At 47.4% G+C, this 22,412-nt stretch overlaps 7 protein-coding genes across 7 annotated transcripts; 4 read left to right on the top strand and 3 right to left on the bottom strand.

Annotated features, from left to right (window-relative positions):
- Positions 1 to 24: 24 nt before the first annotated feature.
- UA08_01144 (hypothetical protein) lies at positions 25 to 810 on the bottom strand (the record flags this gene model as incomplete). Its single annotated transcript, XM_020260936.1, has 1 exon — positions 25 to 810. One exon carries the CDS (start codon positions 808 to 810, stop codon positions 25 to 27), a length of 786 nt encoding a protein of 261 aa, XP_020123325.1.
- Positions 811 to 3,046: 2,236 nt separating this feature from the next.
- Positions 3,047 to 4,271, top strand: UA08_01143 (hypothetical protein; the record flags this gene model as incomplete). Its single annotated transcript, XM_020260925.1, has 3 exons — positions 3,047 to 3,146; positions 3,214 to 4,053; positions 4,123 to 4,271. 3 exons carry the CDS (start codon positions 3,047 to 3,049, stop codon positions 4,269 to 4,271), a joined length of 1,089 nt encoding a protein of 362 aa, XP_020123606.1.
- Positions 4,272 to 5,188: 917 nt separating this feature from the next.
- UA08_01142 (Biotin synthase, mitochondrial) lies at positions 5,189 to 6,452 on the top strand (the record flags this gene model as incomplete). Its single annotated transcript, XM_020260914.1, has 2 exons — positions 5,189 to 5,425; positions 5,505 to 6,452. The coding sequence occupies 2 exons, from the start codon at positions 5,189 to 5,191 to the stop codon at positions 6,450 to 6,452; spliced, it is 1,185 nt and encodes a 394-aa protein (XP_020123607.1).
- A 431-nt stretch (positions 6,453 to 6,883) lies between these two features.
- On the bottom strand, positions 6,884 to 8,241 carry UA08_01141 (hypothetical protein; the record flags this gene model as incomplete). The annotated part of the gene is made up of 3 exons (XM_020260903.1): positions 6,884 to 7,210; positions 7,268 to 7,410; positions 7,482 to 8,241. The coding sequence occupies 3 exons, from the start codon at positions 8,239 to 8,241 to the stop codon at positions 6,884 to 6,886; spliced, it is 1,230 nt and encodes a 409-aa protein (XP_020123320.1).
- Positions 8,242 to 8,857: 616 nt separating this feature from the next.
- UA08_01140 (hypothetical protein) lies at positions 8,858 to 12,640 on the top strand (the record flags this gene model as incomplete). Its single annotated transcript, XM_020260892.1, has 7 exons — positions 8,858 to 9,036; positions 9,098 to 9,200; positions 9,260 to 10,605; positions 10,665 to 11,242; positions 11,300 to 11,489; positions 11,861 to 11,949; positions 12,159 to 12,640. 7 exons carry the CDS (start codon positions 8,858 to 8,860, stop codon positions 12,638 to 12,640), a joined length of 2,967 nt encoding a protein of 988 aa, XP_020123321.1.
- Positions 12,641 to 12,822: 182 nt separating this feature from the next.
- Positions 12,823 to 14,555, bottom strand: UA08_01139 (hypothetical protein; the record flags this gene model as incomplete). The annotated part of the gene is made up of 4 exons (XM_020260881.1): positions 12,823 to 13,238; positions 13,295 to 13,894; positions 13,954 to 14,022; positions 14,090 to 14,555. The coding sequence occupies 4 exons, from the start codon at positions 14,553 to 14,555 to the stop codon at positions 12,823 to 12,825; spliced, it is 1,551 nt and encodes a 516-aa protein (XP_020122864.1).
- Positions 14,556 to 15,116: 561 nt separating this feature from the next.
- On the top strand, positions 15,117 to 22,326 carry UA08_01138 (hypothetical protein; the record flags this gene model as incomplete). Its single annotated transcript, XM_020261869.1, has 2 exons — positions 15,117 to 15,521; positions 15,589 to 22,326. The coding sequence occupies 2 exons, from the start codon at positions 15,117 to 15,119 to the stop codon at positions 22,324 to 22,326; spliced, it is 7,143 nt and encodes a 2,380-aa protein (XP_020122863.1).
- Between the last annotated feature and the right edge of the window lie 86 nt (positions 22,327 to 22,412).

The raw sequence follows: 22,412 nt of genomic DNA, 5'->3' as shown, positions 1-22,412 counted from the left end.
GGTCGTGAAGCGATCGACTCAAAATCAGATGCTTTGACCGTTATAGGCCATATAGGCGGTAAGAGCAAGCTTGCCAGGCACAACATTGCCGCCAATACCGCCGGTGCTGGCCTCACTGGTTTCGCTGTAAGCATTGTAGGCACTTCCGAGACTATTGGTGATGTAGGAAGTCTGGCCGTCACCAGTCAGCGCTAGACCAGGGTAGTCGGTTTTGCCATTGTCCAAGGCTACCAGAGCAGAGACATCAAAGCCGCTCCAGCCGTCGTTGATAGTAGTATCAATGTTGAATTCACCCCAGAAACCCATGATAATGCCATCAGTAGTGCTGCGAGGAACGCCCACCGAGGTTGGAGAAGTGACAAAAGCACCCTGGGAATCGACATCAATGGCGACATAAGATTTTTCACCGACACCAATGGTGACGGTCAAGGGGAAAGTGGTATCGAAGAAGCCGGCGAGCTCGCCCTCTTCATTGCAGTTGTTCCAGAAGTAAGCCGTGTATTCCTGTAGGATGAAAGATCCATCTAGAGTGACAGTCCAGTTGTACGAGTCCAGCTCGTCCTCGGTGATCTCAATGATGTTGGAGCCGTAGGGGATACCAACATTACCACAGTACGTGTCCCCAGTACCGGAGGGCGAGGTGACGCCTCCGAAGCCCGAGCTGGTGGTAGTAGCAGTGCTTTCGGCAGTGGCAGTAGCAGCAACCTCACGTTTTTCGTGGTGGCTGCGACGCTCATGGCCATGTAGACGCGCTGTAGCGCTGCCGGCCAGGAGAGCCGTCAAAAGGACAATGGTGTTCTTGATCTGCATGTTCAAAGTGTTTACCTTGGAGTTCTGAAAGGAGTGTGAAAGTAATATAAACAGTGTGAGGTCAAATATAAGGAGCGTGGGTTTGCTGAAGGAGCGACAGTGAGCTTGTTGCTCAATAAATGATACTAAGGACCAAGGTCAACGACAAGATCGGAGAGCTTATTCTTCGACGGTCACTGGAAGCAACTAGCTTCTTATATACTGATCTCAGACAGGAACCAGGAACCTTTGCAACACGGAAGGGGGGCTCTTCCTTCGAAACCTGGACTCCCACTCTTTCTAGACAAGGTGCCATTGACAAGGAGAATTTTATTTCGCCCCCGCTGGGGCGTCAATTGGCGTATAAGCCACCGTTGCTTTGGAGCTCTTGCATCTAGATTGTAGGTAATAATACAATATCCCTATGGACGCCCATCGGCTGGTCAATTGTGTACTATAAGCCCTAGTCACTAGGGATTTTCATCGCAACATTTCGTTGACTCAAGGAATAAGGTCCCGGATACTGTCAACCTGATCGCTTGCTGACTGAAGTCTTGCTGGAGCGTGCTGATGTTGTGGTGGCGCCAGTCATGTTTCATCGCGCGAACTATGTACGGTACCTGCAGTAAGGTAGAGTAATTAATCTTCCGATGTTAGATGGAACCTGGGGGCCTAACTTGCCAACAGAGATGAAAAGTAAACAAGTTTTTGGTTTTTTCTCGGCAAAGAAGGAAAATTTTATTAGCCACTACCAGTTGTACTAGCTATGCTGACGAGGCCTTCCGCCGTAGCTTGTCAGCGATGTTACATTCAATATCATATTCCTGAAATTGTGGGCCAAACGTCTTTTCTATTGACCACTCGCTGCGCATCTACACATTTTCTTATAGTCTCGCCAGATGACAAACAACCTTATGTTTAAATTCAAATATTGCCCAGCAAGTTCGCCACCAAGCCACGAGCAATCACGCACGTGGAACCTTGTTATATCAGTGTCACCTGTATTGCAATTTCAAGGTTTCAAGGTTGCAGCCGTGTTAAGAGGCGTCAGAAAACATTATGCATGATGCCAAAGCCTGGGTGTTCCGATGCTAGATTATAGACATAGACTGCCATGCACATCGAATGTCGACTTGGATGTGTATTTGGTTCTCTCTATTGATCGATTCTAGTCTCAGAGCCGTTTCCCACTTGCCTTGATTAGCTATTTTTTGAGTGACGATCTAGCGTAACGCGCTCATCCGGTCAACTAAGTGTGCTGTTGACGTTCGCCCCATAAGATAAAATTCGGCATGCCACTCTAGCCTGAAATATTTAGGATTTTGTGTGTTTTAGGATGTGTTAATCTTACGCCACAATTATAGCGTATCCAGAGCAGACTTCCACTAGTGAAGAATTATTTTGATATTCTCCTACTTATCATGGTGCATCCTCGCTAGAAAATGGTTATAAAGCTCTCAAGAAGAATGGTATAACTACTCATTAATCAAGGTCGCTTTTCTAAGCGGCTACCACTCTGTTCCTTTGGATATCCAATAAGTCTACTTTAGGTCAAGGCCTATCAATTAGATTCCCCAGATTGTTACAACCCGCCCAATTCCTTACTGATGTCGACCCTCTCGACTTCTTTATAAGATGTTAGAATGAGAATACATAACTTCAGTTGCTGGTATTCTGCCGGCGACGCCGTGGGGGGAATTGGTAACTCATCTCTAGATTTCGGTCAGACAAGAAGTGGATAAGAAAATGCCAGGGCGCGAAGAAATTGTTACCACAAGATCTTATCAGCAGAAGTAACAATAGCCAAATTATCCATATGGAAGAAAAGCCATTACGGGTACATTCACTACACGGAATCGGAATTCTCCCGGCAATATCCCGAAGTCGGTGATAGTTGAGGAGTGCATGGAGGGATTGAATCGGAGAACATGACTCTGAAACAAATCAGCATGAACGGAGCTGATTATGAGACGAAATCATTATTCTTTCCCCCTAAATCAGCACATAGGGTTTGGTTGATGCCAAACACCTACTTTAAGCTTTAGTCTACTGGAGGAATCCGAAAACCGCCGGAACGTTCCAGGCTTCTTCCGACGTCGGGTATATCATTTTGTTTAATCCGGGCAACCTCGCCGATGTTGCCAGGTACATTTATGGCAAAAGAAACTTAGGTTGAAATGTACAAATGTACAATCATACATCAGCGGTAGCAACTCGAGGACTTCGTGTTGCAAGGAGTACATTTCCACGCTACATAATGTCTCAGTCTCAGAGCAGCAGCGTTGCGCTGGCAGTCTTGTTCCAGGACATCGTACCACCCATGATTAACGGTGCTCGAAAGCCCAAAAAACCCAATGGTAAATAACCTCTGACCCGCGGCCATGAACGACTAGTTCGGAACATGGAGACTGACTGTGTTCATAGGTTATAAGGATTCTGGAGCTGACATTGCCTATACATTGCAGCAGAAGGGTATCAAGGTGTTGACACCAAAGAGCAGCCCAGATCCTCTCTCGGACGCTGATTGGTGTTTCCCCGATACAGAAGACGGGATTTTGGCTGCGGTTCGACAGGGTGCTACGCATCTGTGGGCGAATACAATATTATTCACTGCACACCCGTTGCAGAACTCAGCCGAATTACGGCCATATGGCTCTCAAATACACATTATTGGTCAACCGCCCAGACTAGTGGAAAGGTTCGATGACAAGGCCTACCTCAATGACAGGCTACGGGATCTAGAATCTTATACCCTGCCTAGATCGTGGCTAGTTCAGCCTGAGAATCTTGACCTTCTCAATGAATCCATCGAAAAATATCCTGTAGTTGCCAAACCCGTTCGCGGCCGTGGAAGCTATGGTGTTAAAGTTTGCCATGACCAGACTGCACTGCAAGACCATGTTGCTGGACTTCTGCAAGAGTCACCCACAGTAATGATCGAGGACTATCTTGCCGGGGAAGAGGCCACCATTACTGTGATGTCCCCTTCGCCAGAGCGACCGGAATATTGGTGCTTGCCACCAGTCACCCGGTTCAATCATTTTGAAGGAGTCGCGCCATATAACGGCGTGGTTGCAGTCACAGCAAACTCCCGGATTGTCAGAGACGAGGAACTGGCGAAGGACTCTAGTTATCAAGCGATCATGGACGAGTGTCAACGAGTGGCAGAGTTGATTCAAGCCAAAGCTCCAATCCGAATAGACGTTAGGCGGTTCTCCGAGGGTTCCAAATTTGCCATTTTCGACATCAACATGAAGCCAGTAAGTTATTAGAGTATCCAGGTCTGCTATGTCGAAATCATGACTGACGGATTTGTGAATAAGAACATGACAGGGCGTGGTCGACCTGGCCGAGAAGATCAGGACAGTCTCACTGCTATGGCCGCTGCTGCGATAGGCTGGGACTACGGAACCTTGCTGCAAAAGATCCTCGATGCTTCTCAAACTCTATCATCTTTCCGTGAATACCACAGCTCTATTTAGACGTTCGGGCATATGCCTGGCATGCTACCCAACACAACAACTCGGTTTCCTTCCTACTCTGTACGGAGAGACTGACGATCATCTATAATAACTTCGTCGACTTTGTTTAACAGTGTAGGCATTGGCGTTCAACCGATTTCTGACGAAACTCTGTGCGGGGCATTGATTGGTAAGAGGCGAGGAGGCCCGATGCTTGAATGTGGCTCTGGGTAATAGAACTTTGGACATACGAATGCTACCCCGGTACCGAAAATATACTATCTATAGCTTGATGCTTGAATAACTAGCGGATATATGGGGGGTCAGACTTACTGGGGTCGGGAAAAAAAAGCCTAAATAACAAGCGTAAATTACGACAGTTGGCGCTAGTAAGAACCGGGGCTGTCATTGTATGTACGCCGTATGTACTGTAATGCCCCGGGGTTGTTTTACGCGTTGACGCACTGCGTTTCTTGTCTGAGAACGTACTCCGGTGACTCAAAGGCGTGCTTTACCATGTGAAAACCGGACACCGGAGACCGGGGCCCATAGTAATGAAGGCTCAACAGTTTAGCTTTCGCCTAGCCACGGAGCAACAGAGGGAAATGGAGTTCGTATCCGCCCACCACGACTGTCCTGAAAATCGGACCCTCGGCAAATCCATCAGAAGAGGTTGAGAACGGGCATGCCCCGCTGTCCCCATCACTCCGGAACGCCAGAGAGTCCCTCGTTGCCTGAGGCAGTTAGTAGATGACATGGGTTTACGAGAATCAATCAACAAACATTACAGGATGCAGCGAACCAGGGCCTACGCAATAGTAAACATGTGCATTGCATGAATCACGTGTCCATCTCAGTCTGGGCCATCAACTCCTCTCACCGGCCGAGGAAAACCTAGCTACCTATCCTCTCTGCTGATGGAGATAATGCTATGAAAAATGGCACGCATGATTCCTCGTACGCTGGCTCGCAGCATCTTCAGGCGGTCGTACGGTACTGTGCAAGGGGCATCGACCGCTGCTGCGACAGGTGGCCCCGTGGCGCCATGGACTTCCCCAACTATTCCCTCTGTTGTAAAAGATGCCACTGCTGCCCAGGTACCCCGGACGACGTGGACGAGAGAGCAGGTTCAGCAGGTCTACGAGACTCCGCTGAGTCAGTTGACACATGCCGCAGTATGTTCTGAATACTCTTGCAATTGCCAACCTTTCTTTTGGTAGAGCAATCGATATGAGCTAACTGCAAACCATCGAGGCCATTGTCCACCGCCGCTTCCATGACCCCGCTGCAATCCAAATGTGCACGCTGATGAATATCAAGACGGGCGGATGCAGTGAAGATTGCTCCTACTGTGCCCAATCTTCTCGGTACAATACCGGTCTCAAAGCCACAAAGTTATCGCCGGTCGATGATGTACTGGAGGCTGCTCGAATTGCCAAGGAAAATGGGAGCACCCGATTCTGTATGGGTGCTGCATGGCGCGACATGCGAGGTCGTAAAACCAGTCTGAAGAACATCAAGGAGATGGTCACGGGTGTACGATCCATGGGCATGGAAGTTTGCGTCACCTTGGGTATGATTGATTCTACGCAAGCCAAAGAACTTAAAGATGCCGGGTTGACGGCATACAACCACAACCTTGATACGTCGCGAGAATATTATCCATCTATCATCACATCGCGAAGCTATGACGAGCGGCTACAGACGCTTAGCAATGTCAGGGACGCTGGAATAAATGTCTGCTCTGGTGGAATTCTGGGCTTGGGAGAAGCTGACTCAGATCGTATCGGGCTGTTGCATACAGTTGCCACCTTGCCTTCTCACCCCGAGTCATTCCCTGTTAATGCTCTTGTTCCCATTAAGGGCACACCCCTTGGAGACCGTAAAATGATCTCTTTTGATAAACTGCTCCGTACCATCGCCACTGCACGAATCGTCCTCCCCGCAACAATTGTTCGTCTGGCAGCTGGCCGTGTCAATTTGTCCGAAGAGCAACAGGTGACTTGCTTCATGGCTGGTGCTAATGCTGTTTTCACGGGTGAGAAGATGTTGACAACCGATTGCAACGGCTGGGACCAAGATCACGAGATGTTCCAACGATGGGGATTCTATCCCATGAAGAGTTTCGAAATTGAGGCAAAGAAAGAGAAAGCCGCTGGATTGGCAGACATAACAAGCGACACAGTCACGGTTAGCAACTAGATACCTGAGCGACAATATCATAGGTGTTGTGCCGTCAAAGAGTCTGAATATATTCGTTTTGCGTTTATTTATTATTACACACAAAGGAATAACATTCATAGTTTCCCTGTGCGTCTTCGGTAATGAGCTTCCTCGAAGCAACACGAGAGAAAGTGTTAAGTTAGTTTAGTGACTACGAAAGAACCAAAGATCAAAAAGGTTACGACAGAAGTAGTTAGGCACCGGGGGGGGGCCCACATGAGTTACATATATTACCAATCAAAGTACTCGAATTACTTACGTAAGTAAAAGACGACCAATCAGAACGCTGAGAACCCACTTTGAGCTAGAAATTGATGTCAATTTCTGTATGGGAGAAAAAAGAATAATATGCATGCGTGGTGTTGATATTGATAATGGACGCTATGAACAAAGTCTCCCAGAGTACCCTCCTACAACCTGGACCTTTCGGATTGCACCGTCGCCCACTGCGAAATCGCGTCAACCAGCCGGTCGATTTCCTGCCGAGTGTTTCCTGCGTGCAAGCAGACTCGCACTCGTTCCTGGCCCAAAGGAACAGTCGGTGCCATGATGGGCCGGACTACGAGTCCACGCTGTTGGCAGTATTGGGCTAGCTCTCGTGGCTTTCTTGACCGCACCGAAAATATTGGGGACCGGTCGTGGTAGTCAGTTTGAAGGATAGCTTTATCGATTGTACCGCTTAACTCGTCGCAGCGTGACCGGAAGTACGAAATGTTGAGCTGCAAATTCGACTGGAGCTATGTAGAAGCGGTGTTGTTAGTATGGGAAATTGACAATAAGGAGTAAAGCCGTACCGATTGGGTTTTTCCTTTACACATTAGCTCATAGGCAGTGCGAATCGCAATGAGTGCCGGATGGCTCATGGCAGTAGTGTAGATAAGGCTGCGAGCGTAGTTTATCAAGTATTCTCTCGTCAAGGCATCACACAAGACGATCGCTGAATGGCGAGGAGCTGCGGGTTAGCAATTTCTCGAATAGGTAGTGCCGAGTTGAAACGTAAAAACATACCGCCTTGGCTCGCCAAAGACTTTCCAAATGTGTGAATGCGTATAAACACGTCTTCTTGGACACCTAACTCTTGAACAACCCCGGCTCCATTACGCCCAAAGACTCCTGTTGCATGTGCTTCGTCCACCACAAGGTAGGCGTTTCTTTTAGGGAATAACCCGTGTATCAGTTGAATGATCTTGTGCAAAGGCGCTATGTCTCCGTCCATACTATACAAGGTTTCAACTGCAATGAACACGTTGTGACCGAACTTCGAGTCATTTTCAACTAGATCTAAGAGGACTCTTTCTAAGTCGTCAACGGAATTGTGTCGGAAGGCAAGTTTCTTGTCGGCTCGAGAAAGTCGCATTCCCTCATGCACACTTGCATGGATCAGCTCGTCGTACACAATTGTATCACCGGGCTGTGGAAGACACGAGAAAACCCCAGCATTGGCATCAAAGCCCGAGTTAAACAGTAATCCGGCGGGGGCATTGTGGAATTCAGCAATAAACTGTTCCAATTGTTCTGCGTATTCAGAGTTGCCATCCAGGAGACGAGACCCCCCGCTTCCCAAAGGCGGCGCCTTGTTTGGAGGGTGGTAGCAAGCATTCAAATCTTGCAAATATTGTGACTTCAACAGCGAGGACCGTGAAAGCGATAAGAAATCATTGGACGAGAAATCAACAGCGTCAGCCGGGAGCACAGTCAGTCTTCGTCTGGCCGATCGTGCCTGTCTGTGATCCAATGCTTGTTGGAATGCCTGTCTCAACGGAACCATTTCTATTTAACGGCGGGGGAAGAATGTTCAAGATTGCCCATCATTATGACTACAAACACAGCCCTGGGGAAATCGAAGCCATGTCCAATAGGCATTTGGCAATAAGAACAATAATACTGCGACAAAAACCTAGGCACCCCTGCGGTATTCAAAAACATAATGACACTCGGTGGATAGGCATGGATCCTGATTACTGTTGGTAGGTAGATCAATCAACACTGGCAGCAAGATGTGGCACAAAGTCCTCGAATTAACAATCATTGGCCCACTGTGACTCAGTGCTTTTGTCAGGGGTATTTGATGCAGGATGCGCAAGTGTTGGGATGTGATGTCCCACTAAGGCTCGGCTGAAGGGATTGTGGTAATTTTCGGTTCCGCCTGGAAAGACAAAAGTAATATTTCATTACGGGTACGCAAAATAATGGCAAATTTGGAACAAACGGCTATCTTGTTGAATTTTTGCAATCGTTGTGTACACTAGTCAACGATACATGCATCTTGACCGGCAACACAACCCTCGCGGTAATTAACAGTATGCAACACCAATAACAATCACTGCCCCGGTGTAACTTGTGTCCTTCTTCTTTACTCTTGCAATTCCCAAGCATACCTAGCCATGGCACCAGTTGGCGCCGCTCTATGGCGTACATTACGTGCCCATCAAGTGTACGGCGCCAATACAGATGTCGGCAAAACAATTGTGTCGACACTGCTGGTCAAAGCACTGTCAGATAGAGGCAAGGTTGGATTTATCAAGCCTGTGTCTACCGGCTCACTAGATGACGCAGATGATAGGTATATACATGTCCGAACCCATACTGCCGTGGCCTCTAACCGTGCTTATCAATCGCTCTAGACATGTTGAACGCTTCACAGCCAGCAATGGCAATGTCTTAACAAAATGCCTCTATCAATTCGACGAGCCTGTTAGTCCGCACATTGCTGCTAGATCTAAAGTAGTGAGTGGAATGTATCCGGCCACAAATATGTTGTGCATATGACTGATTGAAATCAACAGACACCATCAGACAGTGAAATCCTGAACTCTTTATACACTTCACTGAGCTGTTGGTCGACATCTGGGGTTAAAAATGCTGTTGTTGAGACTGCAGGTGGCGTCCATTCTCCTGGTCCTAACGGAAACAGCCAGGCAGATCTCTACCGTCCGTTGAGACTTCCAGTGATTTTCGTTGCTGATTCGCGTCTGGGCGGAATTTCCTCATCCATATCGGCATTTGAGTCTCTGTTACTACGAGGTTATGATATTGACTCAGTTTTGTTGTTCCGGGACGATTACTATCAAAATCATGAATACCTGCAATCGTACTTTACAAAAAGAAACATCCCTCTATTAGCTTTCTCGCAGCCCCCGTTACGCCCTGAGGGAGCAATAATGGCTGACTCGCGGGCACAAGATCACGAAGTTATGGAAGCATACTACACAACAATTGCAGCTCAATCGGACATTGGATCGCTCCTAGACGAGATCGAACAAAGACACGTCTATCGTATCAAAGATTTAGATTCGATGTCAACACGAGCATACGAGGCTATTTGGTATCCGTTCACACAGCACCAGGACATGCAGCCCAAGGATATAACGGTTATTGAGTCCGCCCATGGCGATTTTTTTCAGACCTTTGACGCAAATTCAGGGGCCCAAGACGGTTCAGATGCACCTGTATTACAGTCAACATTCGATGGGTCCGCCTCGTGGTGGACGCAAGGCCTTGGTCATGGTAACCCAGAACTAGCTTTGACAGCAGCACATGCCGCTGGAAAATACGGCCACGTCATGTTCGCCGGGGCTGTTCATAAGCCAGCGCTTACTCTGGCGGAACTTCTTTTGAAAAGCTTGGGGAATGAACGGCTACAAAAAGTATTCTATACTGATAATGGCAGTACGGGAATGGAAGTTGCCGTGAAAATGGCTCTTCGTGCGGCTTGCGTACGATATGGCTGGGACTCCTCAAAAGAGGAGGTAAAAATCCTAGGATTAAAGGGAAGTTACCATGGAGACACAATTGGGGTGATGGACTGCTCAGAACCGTCGACATTCAACAAGAAGGTTGAGTGGTATAGAGGAAAAGGGTATTGGTTCGATTTTCCGACGATAGGGATGAAACATGGCAAGTGGCGAGTTAGTGTTCCTGAGGTCCTGATACAAGATCTCGGAGAGGGAGAAGAATTCGACTCCTTGAACGATATCTTTGATCTGGAGAGCAGGGCGGGATCCGCTCTGGGGCAGAGATATAGTAACTATATCAAAGACACGCTTGAGCAGCTAGTTCAGGAACAGGGCGTCAAGTTTGGTGCTTTGATCATGGAACCGGTCTTATTGGGTGCAGGGGGCATGCTTTTCGCGTAAGTTGACTGACTTTTTCATGGGAAGACTAGGCTTCGGTAGCTGAATCAGTTTTTAGGGATCCTCTGTTTCAACGTTCTCTAGCAGACGTTGTTCGCTCAAACCCAGAGATATTTGGCACTGCTTCAATTGCCTCCCAAACTACTACTAACTGGTCCGGTCTTCCAATTATCTTTGATGAAGTCTTCACGGGCCTGTACCGTCTTGGTCGACGCACATCTGCTTCCTTTCTCAATGTCGATGCCGACATTGCCGTACACGCGAAGCTATTAACCGGCGGGCTGATTCCCTTGGCAGTGACAATTGCTAGCAAAGAGATTTTTGACTCGTTTCTAAGTTCCGAGAAGAGTGACGCTCTTCTCCATGGACACAGTTATACTGCGCATGCCATAGGGTGCCAGGTTGCTGAGGTTTCAGTAACGCGAATGATTGACATGGAAAACCAAGGACATTGGAATGGTTTCAAAAGGTCTTGGAAGTCGGCGTCAAACAATAGCGCTGAACAAGGAAATGGAATCTGGAGTCAATGGTCGGCCGATCTAGTCCAGAGTTTGAGTGGTGCAGAATGCGTTGAAAGCGTGTTTGCAATTGGCAGTGTGTTCAGTATTACTCTTCGTGATCTCGATGGTCAGGGTGGTGAGTTTTGAGAACGTCTACCCTTGAAAAGTGCACACTGACCTGCTTTCATACTAGGATACACATCAACTGCTGCAAAAGGGCTACAACAAAAGCTAGCCAATGGCGATGCCGCTGGTAGATTCAACGTACACTCAAGAGTACTGGGGAATGTGCTGTATCTTATGGCGAGCATGACTTCAAAGCCGGAAGATTTGAAGAAAATCGAGGTTTTGTTGCAAGGTGCTCTCTTAGGTTGGAATTGTCAGTAAGGTTGTAGACCCAAAATCATACAAGCAGCCTTCACAAAAGACATTTGTTTTATTATTATTTTTCGTACAAAAAGAATTGCAACTTTTAATGTCTTTATTCTTGTTTTGCAAGATGCAATCCAAGACACAATCTAATCATCATTTCTCTTGACGTCAAGAAATTGGCTATATGGATTCCTCATGGTTGTCAGTTGGGACAATTGGGCGCTGACTGGGAGCCTGAAGGCAGGAAATAGAGCCGACGTGACCGGTCTAGACTTCGAGGTTAACAGGAACCTCTAAATGAACGACTCGCATGGCCAATAACCACGTCGGCTTTCCTCGTATTCCCAGGGATCAAGAAAGTGATCTGCACTGCTTCCAACAGCGGCACGGCTTATCCTCCAGATGGGGGCTGTATATGGTTACATTCAATGATTGATGGTACATCCCGCTTGAAAGGAGCCTATTCCTCTGGTATGTGATGCCAAAATATAAATAAATATAGACTTGACTCCTTTATGCAGAATTAAATCGAAAATAAATAAACTGAACCACAATCGCCATGAAGGCCGTTCTATCGTTTTTGAGTCTATCGGCAATATGTGCGACTGCTGGTAAATCATCTGCTCGTTTGAATGGTATTCAGCTTACGCGTGCTGACTGAAGACTCTGCGTTAATCAAGCTTCGTTAGCCAGCGAGGTCCCCTCCCAATTTAACCTCATTATCTTATCCTCTGACCCTGGCATCAACGGGTCCGCTCTAATCGCCACCAATGACGAGGAGATCGATATCGAGGGAGTCCTTCAGCCTGTAGAAGGGCAGGAGACTCCAGCTATCTTCTACTTTGACTCGAAAACAGGTCGCCTCGTCACAACTTCAGAGACGAGCTACCAAGAACGCTTTGCCTATACCCTCTACTCCAACTATACCAGCAGCCTGCGTTTCGACATCGCATCAGACATCAGTGGCGGCATATACTACCCAAAATTTACAGTTGCTGCTGACGGATCATTCAGTGCGGGCAGCAATCTGACATGGGCGTGGTGTCCTGATGATTTCGACGCCGGCAATGGCTATTATTTACCAGGGAGCATCACGCTCGGTGCGATTGCCAAAGGGTGTGAGGCTATCGACGGCTTGGTAGCAGTTGCGGCATCGTCGTAGGCATTTCCATCGGTATCTTCGGAGTGCAGGTCACAAGTGACTGCGCGTGCATCTGTGATGTTTGTTTTTATCGGTTAAAATGTTACAGTCTTCTTAGAAAGTATCTGTAGAAGTTCTGTTAATGTTCTAGCCTATCGCAACTCCTGCATGTTCATCCTACAGAGGATCCTCAAAACTAATCATCATATCTGTCTTGACTTCCTCAACAATACCACGTTACGATTGGGCATCATCTCCGTGCCGATTTCCAACGACTTAGGTCTGCCTTGCTCACTGTCAGACAACTTCCAGTCAAACTTTACAATCAGTTGTGCTAATAGGAACTTCAATTCATGAGACGCAAAAAACCGTCCCGGGCATGCGTGTCTTCCCACCCCAAACCCTATCTGTTCTGAACTAGTGGTGGTGAGTTGATATCGACTTTCGTTTCCAGCCTGCTGGCGTAGGTTGTAGAAACGTAAGCCGTCAAAAGTATCCGGTTCAGTCCATATATTGGCATCTTTAGCAGGAGTTGCCGCAATAGTAACCCAGGCACCCTTAGGGAGGAGGGTGTTGTCGGATAGTTTGGTGGGTTTCTCGACGTAACGATGCATGGAAACTAGCGGAAAATAAAGTAAGTATTATGTCTATCGTCGCGGCATAGAGCGCACGTACTCATGCTGCTTGGATTCATCCGTTGGCTTTCCTTAATTACACTGTCCATGCGTTTCAATTTTGCAGGAGTCGTCGATTTCCACCCCTGGTCTTCTAGTAATACTTGAGACAGTTCCTCGCGTAGGCGGTCAATATACTTGGGATAAGCAGCAAGATCATACATCACGTTGATGAGTAGTTGAGATGTGATATGAATGGCTGCAACCGACAAGCAAATCTGAGCTAAAGTAATATCCAATGGCTTCTTAGTAACCTCGGAGGATTCCCGGAACCATTCAAGTGCGTCGTTGTTGGTATCCAACCCAGCGTTCTGTTTCCTCTGCTCCGCTCTGTCAGCCATTTCAGGCTCAATAATCCCACGAGCTTTACGCAAATGAGCACGTAGTTTCCGTGTTTCTGGTAGAAACCAGACCACAACCCGTCGCAAGATAGGTGACCAGAGATTAAGAACACGGGCAGCGTTAAAGACGTCTAAAGTGTAGTTGACACTAACGTCAATCCAATGTTGGTTTCTACAGAATTTGGGACCTAGGAATGCCAAAGCTGAAAGGCGGGCAATCATAGGGGCTGCGTGATGCCCAAAGGTACAGGGTGTCCAGTCTGTGTCCTTTCAATTAGGGATAAACCAAGTATGTAGAGTAAAAGCATTAGGCACACACCTGTTGACTCGGAGAATGTTTCAAGAACCGTGACCTCTGCTTCCTGGGCAAGCGGGGTAACTAGTCGATCTATGTACAAATATTGGTCAGCTTATGCCTTCACGGCGGAATTTCAACACGAGATCACAAAGCGTACTTAATCCCTGTGTAAGCTTAACTCTAATCGCATCCTGAAATACCTCGTTCTGGTTCAGGGAATTCAATCCATCAAAACCGGGATATTTCCCGTAAAAGTTACTCTCTACCGCTTTCGCGAAATCAAGGTTGGCGTGGTTCTTAATCTCGTCTATATATCGAGCAGGCAATATAATCATTGGTCGTACTGTCGCCAGCACTTGAAATGGTTTGCGGGTTTTCAGACCAGACGAGATGATTTCGCTAGCCGAGGTTACCCAGCGCGCTTTTGCGGCCGAGGTGCTGGTTGTCGATGCATCCGTCTCAATCAGGGGAATAGATGGGTAGAGGCGATATGAGAAATGAGCGCTGCCTTTGGAGAGGAGATAACATGACGAGATTGCGAAAATGATTGCCGTGGCCGTAATAATGCTCAATGAACCTTCATGACTGGAGGCCTTTCCGAAGAGAGACGAGATCGGATCCATGTTTTGCATGCGATGAATACAGACATTCAAGGATTATGAGCAAGATGGAATACCACCGGGCTGCTACCAGGCCTGCTAACATCTTCAACGCTGTCCACTCGGCCAGAAGAAGAATCAGATTAGAGGAGTAGAAGTGGACCACGACTGAGAGCTGAAGAGCACCACCAACAACGCTAAACAAGCCTAAAATCCAAAACCTGCGCTAAAAAAGCGCCACAGGTCAGTCCTGCCTCGGTGGAAAAGAGGATCTCGTATAGAGATAGAGTCCTCGTGCGTCTTCAAGATGTCTTGTTGGTCTTTGGCTCGACATCGGTAGATAGACAGCAGACACTAAGCACGCAAGCGGCAGATAAACGTTAGACTAACCAACGCGAGCACGCAGTAAGTAAGATACTAACTAGGCACGGTTAGCTGGTTATGATTATCAATTTTTTTGACGCAGTAGTGAAGTGGGCGCTGTTGTTGTCCTCCGCCAGCTGAACGATGAACGAGGAACGAGGAAGTTGAAGTTGGAAGTGGTTCGATGTGTAGAAGGAAGAAGGAAGAGAAGGAAGAGGAAAAATGGCGCCGGGCTGTCTCTTTCCCGCCGACAAGCCGCACGCGCGCGGCAGCCGCGACCGCCGCCTTGAACTGCAGCACGTCGACCTCGATGCTCTCACTCTGCAGGCTGCAGCGACGTTTTCCTGCGAGCACTGCGTCTCCGTAACATTATTGTTTATAGCGACATGGGCCGTTGTCCTCAGTCGCTATGCAGAGACAGAACATGTGCAGTTCGGCTTGGTCGCTCATCCTCATGCGGCCAAGGAAAACATGCTGTTGACGGCTGTCTCCCTCGATCAGGATATGCGAATGCGTCGATTGCTCGACGAGTCAAGCTGGGATACGCGTCTTCTAAGCGACAGAACTGATCGTGCGCTCTTCAATACGGCCGTAGTATGCGATGCTGACATCAAAGTCTTGCGACATGTAGGTGGATTCTTTCTTACCTTCCCTAAGCACCAAACCCAAGAACTAACTCTGCTTGCATTTACAGGAATGCGACATCCTTGTTGTGTTCAGTTCTTCGGAGTCCCCTAGCCCAACAGGCCGATTGATGTTTGCGCGGCACTGTTTATCATACATGCAAGCAGAGAATTTAGCCAGTACTATCGTGCAAGCCATGAAGAGCATCATGCAGTTCCCTGATAATCCAATCACAGAAATTGACCTGATTAGCCAACACCATCTTGACCAAATATATCGTTGGAACCGCTCCATCATAGAGGTTGAGCCGGAACGGATGGTCCTAGATGTCATCTCCCAACGCACCGCTTCTTGCCCGAATGCCCAAGCAATAGATTCTTGGGATGGTAATTTGACATATTCAGAGCTGGACGATTTATCCTCTAGATTGGCGCTACACTTGCGGACCGTGTTTGATGTATGCGAAGAGATGATTGTCCCGACTCTTTTCGAGAAGAGTCTGTGGGCGATCGTTTCTTTCCTAGCAGTAGTCAAGGCTGGAGGAATCTGTGCACCGATGGATCCGAAACATCCTATTGCCAGGCTTAAATCCATTGTCAGCAACGTTCAAGCAAAAGTTATTCTAGTTTCTGCTACGTATGCGAACCATCTCCAACCTGTCAAGGGGATATCTACGGTTGTTATAACAGGTCAGGAAATCCAACATTTGCCCACAGCAGCCATATCCCCTGCAAGCATAGTGCACCCAAGACTTGGTGCATATTGTATATTCACATCGGGCAGTACTGGGAAGCACAAAGGCTGTATTCATGATCACAGATCACTTGCCACCTGCGTAACCCTGGCCAATCGACTCTCTCTCCGCGAAGACAGTCGAGTACTGCAGTTTGCTTCATTTAGTTTCATACGCTCTGTTCTTGAGATATTCTGCACCTTGAGTGCTGGGGCAACATTATGTATACCCTCTGACCACGACCGCATGAATGCTCTTGGCGACGCAATCAACACATTGAAGGTAACCTTCGCGATGCCAACCCCAAGTATGGTTAGCACTCTCAATCCTGCCTCTGTTCCCACTCTCCAGACTCTTTTTCTAGGGGGTGAAACTTGTGAGAAAGATTTATTGGAAGCCTGGTTGGGGAAGACACACGTCGTCCAGGGCCTGGGCATGACGGAATCCGCAGGTTCGATAATATGTAATGACAGAATAAGTCAATCAACGGACCATCGAAATGTTGGATTCCCATTTCGAGGAACTTGCTGGCTAGTAGACCCATCGGATCATCGGAAACTTTCTCCAATTGGCGCTGTTTCTGAACTCGTGGTCGAAGGGCCAAGCCTGGCAAGAGGGTATCTGAATATGCCCGCGGAGACGAAATCAGCTTTCCTAGACATTCCCCCTCCGTGGTATCCCAGACGATGCGATTCAGACGAAGCAGTGAAACTATACAAAACGGGTGATTTAGTCCGTTACGACCTCGATGGATCGATCATTTACGTCGGTCGCAAAGGTACAGTTGTCAAGATACGAGGACAGAGAGTGGACATTGCTGAAGTTGAGCAAGTCATCTCTCAGACCTTTTCTCAGAAGACAAAAGTCGCAGTTGATGCAATCAGCCCACGGGATCGGCCAAATGGCAGTGTATTGGTTGCCTTTATTTGTCTTTCGAGCCCTACTGCAATCGGGAATAGCAACTCGGATATGTTGCACAACTTGTTCATGGCATCCGATGATAATTTCCTATCCCTCTTGAAACCAATCGAGGAGGTACTAAAAGAAAATCTTCCTACTTATATGATCCCAAATCTTTTCATATCGATCAGATCAATGCCCGTAACGGTCAATGGAAAACTCAATCGTCTTGAATTGAAACGTCAAGCTAGCAATCTACACTATGAGCAGCTTCAAGCCTTGTCATCGCCTCGCATGGGAGTAGTCAATGTATTGCCTGCGACTGTTACTGAACGTACGGTTCGCCGTATTGTTGCAGACTTGCTAAAGGTCGACCCTGAAAGGATCGGTATGGATCATAACTTCATTCGGCTTGGAGGAGACTCCCTATTAGCAATGAGAATGGTCGGAATGCTGCGAACCGCAGGCTACGTCCTCACAGTTGCAGATATTATGAACAATCCGAGTCTATCGAGCATGGCTCGTCTCGCAACTCCGATTGTAGACAGCGAATTTCGACGCGAAGAATTCACACCACTGTACAACTTCAATCCAGAGCAGCGAGAAGATATCAGAACGACCGTAGCAGTGCAGCTTCAGTTGGACAAGGCAAGAATCGAGGATATATACCTGTGTACTGCACTACAAGAAGGATTAATTGCGCTCTCCGAGAAGAGATCAGGTATGTCGATGGCTCGGTATGTGTACCGAGTTGACGAAACCGTCGATTGGGCATTGTTCAAATCAGCATGGGAAGCGGTATATCAAGCGAATGTTGTATTGAGAACTCGATTCGCACTGGCACCGTCTGTTGGTAAATCCCTTCAGGTTGTCGTTCAGGATGAAACACGGTGGATAACAGCAACGGACCTCGCTGCATATAAAGACCAGGACAACAAGAAAGAAGTATCTGTTCTGGGCACATCACTGGTGCGGACAGCAGTAGTTACTGAAAAACTCGATCGATACTTTGTACTGACAATTCATCACGCACTTTTCGATCAGTGGTCACTTCGGACAATGCTTGGGCAGCTTCAACAGCTTTGTAACGATCACAACAAGGTCCTGGGGAAACAATTATTTAGCCCCTTTGCCCGTTATATTGCCAGTGTAACAGGTATGGAGCAATACTGGAGGTCCGAATTCAGTGAGCTCAATGCAGAGATATTCCCTGCTCTTCCCTCCCCCAACTATGTTCCAGAAGCAGACACGGAGATTAACCACCAAATCAATCTTCCGTGCCATTTTAATTCCGAATACACGATGTCAAATGTCATTAGGCTAGCATGGGGCCTTGTAGTCAGTCAATACACAAATTCTGATGATGTCGTCTTTGGGGTAACAACATCAGGCCGCGCTGCGATGGTCCCCGGTATCGAGAGAATGACTGGCCCAACGATCGCGACTGTGCCATTGAGGCTTCGGTTACAATCGAATAATAGCCTAGAAAACCTTTTGTCTGCGGTTCAAGCCCAGGCTACGAGGATGATTCAATTCGAACAAATGGGGCTTCAGAATATTCAAAAGTGTAGTCCGGAGGCACATGTTGCCTGCCAGTTTCAAAGTCACCTGGTTGTGCAGCCTGCGCTAGCACCTGTTACGGGAAGATTGACTATTTTAGAACAAGGGTCGGCTGTCTTTGGGGGGTTTTCCAATTATACTCTTGTCCTCGTCTGTACGCTCAGTGCAGATGGGCTGGGGATTTCTATCAAGGCAACAGTCGATTCGAATGTTTTACAGCGAGAGCAAGCAAGACACTTTATCGAGCTGCTCGACCACTTCATAATACAAATAGTGACTAACCCCTATCGAAGCATCAACAGTTTGCCGTTCATCAGTTCACTGGACATAGCCAAACTACAAAAATGGAATTCGATTCTTCCCGCTTCACAAGACGAATGCGTGCACAAGGCGATTCAGAGACAATTCATTAACAGACCAAATGCACCTGCAGTCTTTGCCTGGGATGGAGAACTTACTTATGCAGACCTCGTCAGCCGTTCTTCGGTGCTAGCTTTTAAGCTGACCCGACGTGGTATTGGGCCGGAGAGTTTTGTCCCGCTCCTATTCGAAAAGTCATGCTGGACTATCGTCGCTGTACTCGGAGTAATAAAAGCTGGTGCAGCTTTTGTGTTGCTAGACTCGTCATTTCCGGAGAGTAGGCTACGTCAAATTTGTGATGATGTTAACTGTCTTTTGATCTTATCCTCCAGCGAGAAAGCGGAAATGTGCGGCACGTTAGGCTACGAGAATTTACTCGTGAATGAACTCACTACGTCATCCGATATTTCTAATATAGCACAGTACGAATCTTTACACGTGAATAATGCGAATGCGCTTTACGTTGTATTCACGTCCGGATCGACAGGCAAGCCGAAAGGGGTGGTTATAGAACATCGGCAATACACTTCAGCTGTACAAAACTACAAGCATGCCTTTCGCCTTGATAGTTCTGTGCGAGCTCTACAGTTCTCATCTTACGCATTCGATGCAAGTATTATTGAAATGTTGACGACGTTGATGGTCGGGGGTTGCATTTGTATTCTATCTGAAAGACAGAGATGGGATTCATTGGCATCCAGTATCAGACAGCTAAAGGCTAATCATGCCTTTCTAACGCCATCTGTATCTCGACTGCTCATGTCACAGGGCCTAGATAATCAATTCAAAACCCTTGTATTGGTTGGCGAACCCATGTTAGCCTCGGACATTGAATATTGGGCCGAGAAGACACATTTGATCAATGGATACGGGCCAGCAGAATGTTCTATTGCATCTTGCATCAACCCCGGGGTTACCATGAAATCTGATCCCACAAATATTGGATTCGGTAACCACGCTGGTGCAACATGCTGGGTGGTAGATCCGCATAACTCAAATAAACTGCTCCCCATTGGCGCAGTTGGAGAATTGCTTATTGAAGGGCCCAGTGTAGGACGTGGGTATCTCAACGACCCTGAAAAAACGGAAACTGTCTTTATACAAACAAATCAACTCGAATGGCCAAATAAATTTCAGTCAGGGGTTCGCCATTCTCGCATGTACAAGACTGGTGATTTGGTGCGTTACCAGGTGGATGGATCGCTATGCTATGTCGGGCGGAAAGACTCACAGGTCAAGCTTCGAGGCCAACGTATTGAGCTGGGTGAGGTAGAAAGCCATCTTCGACGACTCTTCAAAGGGCGAGACGTTATTGCCGATGTTGTTGTTCCGATTAGTAACAGAGCGTGTCTTGTAGCATTTGTCACTTCGGGGGAGTTGTCCCGTGATACTGCAAACACAAGCAGCCTGTCTATATTTCATCGACCAACGGCAGAGTTTCGAACAATCGTCGCAGCAGTGGAGATTTCCCTGCGTTCTAGCTTGCCAATATTTATGATTCCAACTATCTACATTCCAATTGCGCGTTTGCCTCGGACTACATCTGGGAAAGTTGATCGACGACTACTTCGTGAAACAGTCAGGTCGCTGTCGTCAGAGAACTTACAGTCATATATTACTCCTCAGGGTACAAAATTCCAGCGTCCAGTCCAGACATTCACGGAGATGCAACTACAATCTACCTGGGCACATTTACTCCGCATATCAGCCGACCAGATCAGTGCTCACGATACATTTTTCCACCTAGGAGGAGATTCCATTATGGCTATGAAGTTAGTAGCAGCTATGGCAGCACAGGGAAGACAGGTCACTGTTAGCGATATATTTAACCACAGCAAACTTTGTGATCTAGCGAACATCATGGACTCCAAACCTACCACGATTGCAACGAATGGAAAGCAAGCAAATGGCAGTCTGTCAATGGAAGACCGCATGGTGTGTGACGAGTTAAAGCGCACTCTACGACATAGTGACGAGTGGTTTGCGTGCAACGACATCGCTGAGATTGTGCCTGCTACTGCTGGTCAAGCTGTGTTGCTAGATCAGTGCACTATTGCGCACTTTCGATTCTCCTTGCGAGGTGTCGTCGACGTGGACCAGATGCGGGATACCTGCACAACTATTCTTACGCGACATAGCATATTCAGAACTGTTTTTATTAAAAATGGCCATGGGTACTTTCAGGTAATTCTTGACAAGATAGCGACTCCATTTACTCATGTTATACATGAAGGGGATGGGGATTTGGAAAATTATTGCAAATCCTTGTTCGCGAATGAATCTGAAAATGCTCCGTTCGAAAAACCTCCCTTTGGTTTCATTCTCGTGTCGGCGTCCAGCCACACAGAGCATATATTGATCATACGACTGTCTCATGCGCAGTATGATGGAGTCTCTTTTCCTGTCTTCTTGAAGGATCTGGGGGCTATTTATCGAGGCAATGCACGGTTATTGCTGCCAGCTACGCAGTTTTCAACATACGTTCACCAGCGATCATTACAATGGGACAATGCGGCATTTGAGTTTTGGCGCAATTGCCTGGGTGGCTCTAAAATGACGCCCCTTAACTCGGATTATTTAAATCTTAATCTCAGTATGAACGCCGAAGCCGTCGTACGAAGTAAAACCAACATCCCTATACCGACAGCGCCTCCTGAGATTACCCTTGCCACCCTGGTGAAAGCGGCCTGGTCTTATGTCCTCGGCCAGTTCAGACAGGAGACCGACGTTGTGTTTGGTCAGACAGTTACCGGTCGCGGTTTGCCCCTTGCAGGGATGGATGAGATTCAGGGACTGTGTCTGAATTTCATCCCCGCTCGCATGACAATTCATCCAGAAGATACAGTTCTCGATCTTCTCCAACGAGCTCAGACCCAGCATATGAAGAGTATGCAGTATGACTACCTTGATTTGGGAGACATCATCAAACACAGCACTTCGTGGGAAGCAACCACCAAATATGGTTCTATTGTGCAATATCAGAGCGGGGGTGGTGATCTAGATTTGCCCTTGTGTGAAGAAAAAGGTACTCTCGAGTGCTGGAAACATTCGACCGATGTCAATTTTTTGCCGCTAGAAGAGACATGGGTATTCGCATTCAACATGCTGCCAACAAAAACACTGCATCTGTTTATTCTGACTCGAAGGGAGATCATGAGCCAGGAGACGGCTGATATGCTAGTAACGAAGCTGCGAGAGATGGTTGAAATGTTTGCTCAGTACCCGCAACGAAGAGTGCAGAGTCTGGACCTTTGACCTTGCAGCACCTTTTTTTTTAAAAAAAAAAAAAAGAAACTATCAGGAACTATCAGGAACTATCCATGAATGCCATGTAAATACAT

Source organism: Talaromyces atroroseus (assembly GCF_001907595.1).
Source record: "Talaromyces atroroseus strain IBT 11181 chromosome Unknown scaffold_1, whole genome shotgun sequence".
In the NCBI taxonomy this organism is placed as follows: domain Eukaryota; kingdom Fungi; phylum Ascomycota; class Eurotiomycetes; order Eurotiales; family Trichocomaceae; genus Talaromyces; species Talaromyces atroroseus.
This window is presented reverse-complemented; position numbering and strand designations above follow the sequence as displayed.